Here is a 6,000-nt window from a genome sequence, read left to right on the forward strand (position 1 = left end):
TTTAATTTTTCTAATACCATGTGTTTTTTTTTAAACTATGAAATGCATTTCTGTTGCATTTTTTAGAGAGCTATTTAAAGTGAATAAAAGTTGTAGGTTTTGAATTAGACAACCAGTTCAATAAAACTTTCTAAAATGTTTCCCTAGAGATAAGAAAATACATGTTAATGATTATTTATTCCCATCCGTTTCCTGCTGTTCTATCTGCTCCTTTCTAGGTGACTCAATAAAAACCTACCACAATTATCGAATGAGCATGTCTTCTGATGTGATACCAGAAGGGCTCGTGTCCAGGTCTAATTGAAGGACATAAACAAATTATGTAGGAATGACTGAAATATACATTAAGAGTTTGGTGTGTGGCTCACTTGAGGATTTGAGGGAATCAGTTACAGAGTTATTCTGATTAGCCTACATACTTGTTAGGTTAACCTGCTAGCTGTACTTATTCTTGGTTTCTCAACTTTCTGAACTTCGACTACTTTGGAATCCCAGGGTGTTTCATGAATATTTACTATTTCCCTCACTTGCCTCTGTGTCAGCTCCTTGTCAAGCAAGGCATTGTGGCAGTCTGATGTCTTACAAGGTATTTTTGGCTGTCAGTAAAAAATAGTGAAACTCATTGATGCAAATTAGGAGATGAAGATTACAGAACAAATTTGCATTTGCACAAAGATTTTTGTATTAGAAATCAGAACCATCAATAATAATAATTTGATGATTTTCTTAATTTTACAGAGGGCACATTAGTTTGAGTTTTATCAAAGTGAACCAAACAGATTTGTTTCCACTATACCTCATTACATTAAAATATATGTTTAAATAAGAGGTGGGAGGAAGAACCATATCTACAATCAAAGAAAATTTCTTCATCTAAAAAGAACTCCTTTTTTATCATTTAATTGTAAATAATATTAACTTTTTCAATATCAGGTATGCAAAAATACACATTCCAATTATTGCATCAGTGTCTGAACATCAACCTACGACTTGGGTGTCTTTCTTCTTTGATCTACATATTCTTGTATGTACCTTCCCAGCAGGCCTATGGTTCTGCATCAAAAATATCAACGATGAAAGAGTATTTGGTAAGAAGAATTTTTAATGACTACTTTGACTTGAAACAATTATTTCTCATTTTGAGATTATTGCTTCAAGGGCCAGGGATGTAGCTCAGCGGCACACATGCCTCCTGGCAAGTGCAAGGTGTCCTGAGTTTGATTCCTGGTACCCAAAAAACCCCAATCTTCTAGAGATTATTGCTTCAAGGAGTTTTATTTTTCTTGACTGTATATAGACATGATAAACCTTTCCATTATGTATAGGCATTTAGTCAAGAAATGTTAACTGAGGGGCTGGGGATTTAGCTCAGCGGCAAAGCGCCTGCCTGGTAAGCACAAGGTCGTGAGTTCGGTTCCCGGTACCGGAGAAAAACCAAAAAAAAAAAAAAAAAAAAAAAAGAAATGTTAACTGAATTTTCTTTATATATATCATAGTTACTGTTTTAATTTGAAGCTAGTATATAAATTTTACATTCAATTCATTATGGTTTTTAAGAGGTTAATGTAATCAGTATAGTCAGTGGTTGAGAACTGGTAATTATGTTTGTTGATAGCATAATTTTTACTTCGTTTTCTAAGTTAGATGTAATTAGGAAAAGATTTTCAAGGACATCCTTTGTCTTAGTTGCATAACAAAGTATGTTTTTTAATAAAGTAAGGATTACCTCTCAATAAACACCCTGTCCATTAATAATTTGTGTGTGTTCCCAACTAGCAAGACCAAAAACACCAATATTTAAAAGCCAGTTGTTTGATGTTACTATTTCTGTAACATTCAAGAATAAGGAAAGCTAAAGTATTTTATTAAGTTCAAATAGTGGATACCTTTTTCATAGGGGGAGGGGCAGTTACTGACTGATGAGGCATGAAAAGGCATACAGGTATACTATATCTTGATCATGGGTAGTAATTATATAGGGACATGTATATATATAAATTAACTGAGCTGTACACTTAAGAATATGGTGTAATTTTAGTCAGGAAAAAATTTTAAGTAGGTTCAGTTAGAAGAATTCTAATGACTTACCAACTTTCTAGTTTATAGCCTTCAATCAGAAATGTTAGAGCTATTTCTTGTGGTTATTAGTACATTATCTAGAAGGCTCAGATTAATGGAAATTGTTTCAAATATTTGCAAAGGTTTTTTGACAGTGACTTTACAACTGACTCCCTTGATTAATAACTTAATGTTTCTCCACTTGGTTTTCCTTTAAAGCAGGCTTTAAACTAAATATTGGCGCTGGCTTAATGATTCAGTGCACAAATATATTTTTATGTGTCAGGTGTGGATTTTATAATACATAAGGCCATTGACAAATAATGAATTAAATCTAATTCACTATACTTCAAATAAATTTGAGTCATACTTCACTAAATTATTAGTAATTTTTACTTTATCAATACTAGTTATAATTTCTAAATATGACTATTAGTATTAACAATTTTGAAACAGATCTTTTGTGAGACATTTGTCTACTTTTAAATTTGTTTTGTATTGCGGTATTGAATATCTAGTTCAATTTCCTGTAGTTTTCCTTGGAATATTGTAAGAGAACTTGTCTTTGCAGTTGCTCTGTATGCAATCAGTGCTGTCTACTTTGCTGGAGTGATGGTGAGACTGATGTTGACTTTGACTCCAGTCGTCTGTATGCTGTCTGCAATTGCCTTCTCAAATGTTTTTGAGCACTATTTGGGGGATGACATGAAAAGGGAAAATCCACCTGTGGAGGACAGCAGTGATGAGGACGACAAAAGAAATCCAGGAAATTTGTATGATAAGGTGGGAGATCTAAACTAAGGCCTTTTAATACTTACTATGTGTGTTTTTTTTCCACTACAGTAAGAACTGTGTATATTAAGAAATGTGATTGTGATGTTTAGTTGTCTTTCAGTTCAAAGTAAGAAAATAAAATATAATCAAAGAAAAGTTCTCATTTTATTTTGGCCAGTATTTGTTACCTTAAATACTTAAGGTTTGTTTATAGCCTTCCATTTTTGCAAGCAAAAAGTTATTACATAAGATTTTAAACCATTTGGACAAGTGCTTATCCTTAAAGTCCATATTCATTATAAACTTTTATTTCCCCTCCGTGCATTGAGGATGAACCAAGGACCCCAAGCATGCTAGGCACGAGCTTTACCACTGGGCTACATCCCCAGCACTTTTTTGTTTTATTTTGAGACAGGATGTCACTGAGTTGCCCAGGCTATCCTCGAATTTGCAGTCCTCATGCCTCAGGTTCCCAAATAGCTGAGATTACAGGTGTGTGCCACTGAGCCTGGATCATTGTAAACTTTTTAAATGATAATCTGAACAGTATTTGAAAATGATATTCAATTGATTTTTTTTTTTTTTTTTAATAGCCTCCAGTTTGTGAACAACAGGTAGCTGGCCAATACAATACAATCTATTTTTAACCTATAGACTGTCGAGTAACAGAGCAGGCTCATATGTAGTGCAAGTGTAAAAGAAGACTTGTAACAATTAGATCACTTATCTTTGATGACATTAAACTTTGCTATTTTAATATTGACCAGGTGTTTAATAGTAACCAGTGAAACCTCACAGCACAGGAATTAACTGGTAGTCTTTCCTTACTATGAGATCAATACAGTTCATAAAGATTTCTGTTAATAAAACACATACCTGCTTTTGTGTTTGTAGTTATTATGTTTTATTGTTTGATTGTTTTAATTAGCTTTGTAGCTTTGTCACTATTCTGTTCTGGTTTTTAATGTACACGTATATGAATGTGTTTTGTATTTTTAAGATAATCTTAGTTTTAACAAGTCTGTTTTAGGTTTCATATTTGGAAGGATGATTCTGTAATTGCAGTTTTTTCTAATACTGAAGTCCTACTTAGTCTTGTGTTACAGCCCGACATTGCCATTTTCAGTATGTAGAATTGAGATTTTATAAGGATTTATATAGTCGATTTTATATTGTCAGAAATGAGGCCATTGGTTATCTTTTTTGTATTTATTTAAGACACAAGGAAAACTGGGCTTGAAAGCAGCCTCTTTCTGGAGACACTTTGCTCTGAGGTCATCTTCTGGATCGGGTGTATTCTGACGAAAATTTCTGATTCACATTTGACTTTTAAGAGTCTACTTTTGTGAATTCTAGAAAGGTTTTCATCACCTTGAGAAGAATATCTGATAGTGGCACGTTTTCTGAGTGAGAATTAAATGGATAGATAACATCTTCCACACTCTTTCTTATGAGTGTCGTGGTGGATGTGTCTCAGCTATCCTTGTCCCTGCAGGCTGGCAAGGTGCGGAAGCATGTGGCAGAGCAGGAAAAGCCAGAGGAGGGGCTGGGCCCAAACATCAAGAGCATCGTCACCATGCTCATGCTTATGCTGTTGATGATGTTTGCTGTGCACTGTACCTGGGTCACCAGCAATGCCTACTCCAGCCCCAGTGTGGTCCTGGCCTCCTACAACCATGATGGGTAAGAATGCAACATCGCAGCACATTTTATATTAGCCCTTTTTTTTCCTCTGTCTCAGAAGACAAAATGTTGTTGGTGAAGCTCTGAATTTGAATCTTTTCTTTTCCTCGTCTTCTGCTAGGGTATGCTAGACAAGAGCTCACTGAACTACCCCCCTAACCTATAAATCTGTATTGGTATGACCTCTTCCCCCACCTTTGGTGAAATAAACAGTAATCATTGGATTTCATGCTATTTTCCACAATATTTTGCATAAGTAATATCACATACATAAGTTTTTGTCAAAGCATGCTCATTGTACATACATCATCATCACTGCTTTGAAACGTTTTAGAAATACAAGTAATTGACCCCATCCTAAGCCTATTTAATCAGAAACCTGGGTGTGGGACTCAGCAGTCTGTAGTTTAACAGGCCTCTGTTACTCCGTGGAGCTAAAATTTTAAAACTGTTTCATATAGTATCTTGCCTCTCCCCTTTCTGTTCACATAAGAGCTTAGTAGATAAGCAGAATATTAGGCCTTACTCAGGAACTCTACTGGATCAACATCTGCTTTTATACAATATATATTGGTGACTTATATGCACATTAGTTTGAGAAGCACTTGTCTAGTTCTTTTTTTGTGTTTTCTTTTGGTTTAGTACCTCAAGATTTTAAGTTACTCTCTTCACATTTATAAGATTTAATTCAGAAGAATGTTGTGATTCTTTTCAGCACCAGGAATATCTTAGATGATTTTAGAGAAGCCTACTTTTGGCTAAGACAGAACACAGATGAACATGCCCGAGTGATGTCATGGTGGGATTATGGCTATCAGATAGCTGGGATGGCTAATAGAACTACACTGGTGGATAATAACACCTGGAATAATAGCCACATAGCACTGGTAAGGATTTGCATGGGGTTTTTTTTTTTAAGTCAAAAAATAAATCTTTACTACTTAGCAGTTAGGCTTTACATATGATTAAATACAAAAGTATAGATGAAAATACTCTGCTTGCTGAATTCTTACAAATACTACATTGCACATGTATTCAATAAAATGACCTCAGAGTGTGCTTTTTTAAAAAGTGTGATATCATAAATATCATTTAGAATTGTATGCAGATTATATTGGTAGATTTTGTTATATGTTTCTCTTGCTGGAGAATTAGGCAGTCTAAAGCTTTTTAAATGGCATTTTCCTTTATAAGGAAAAGTTATATGCAAACACTTAGCAACTGCATTGTATTTTATGGCTCTGCAAATTATGTTCATTTGGCCTGCTAAATGACTAATTTACATAAATTAAGATAATCACTTCTCCTTAGTTAAAAGATTTTTGAGTGAATACATGGGTCTTAACTAAATACTATTTGTATTTGTAGTATAGCTAATCATCAGATGTATGCTTGGTTAGAATATGTGTCCTGGTAAAATCATGGGTCAGCCTTGGCCTGGGGTTTTAAGAAATTGTCTCTTAAAACTTGCTTACTATATATATA

General features: G+C 34.2%; 1 protein-coding gene across 1 annotated transcript in view; it reads left to right on the forward strand.

Moving 5' to 3' along the window:
- The window catches only part of Stt3b (STT3B, subunit of the oligosaccharyltransferase complex (catalytic)), a gene marked incomplete in the record, with an annotated part of 84,251 nt that overhangs the window by 67,284 nt on the left and 10,967 nt on the right, over positions 1–6,000 (forward strand). The window contains 4 exon segments of the mRNA XM_013515678.1: positions 934–1,088; positions 2,630–2,841; positions 4,328–4,515; positions 5,231–5,402. Of these exon segments, the coding sequence (XP_013371132.1) occupies positions 934–1,088; positions 2,630–2,841; positions 4,328–4,515; positions 5,231–5,402 (727 nt within the window).

Source organism: Chinchilla lanigera, unplaced genomic scaffold, assembly GCF_000276665.1.
Source record: "Chinchilla lanigera isolate Chin_1 unplaced genomic scaffold, ChiLan1.0 scaffold00029, whole genome shotgun sequence".
Taxonomy (NCBI): domain Eukaryota; kingdom Metazoa; phylum Chordata; class Mammalia; order Rodentia; family Chinchillidae; genus Chinchilla; species Chinchilla lanigera.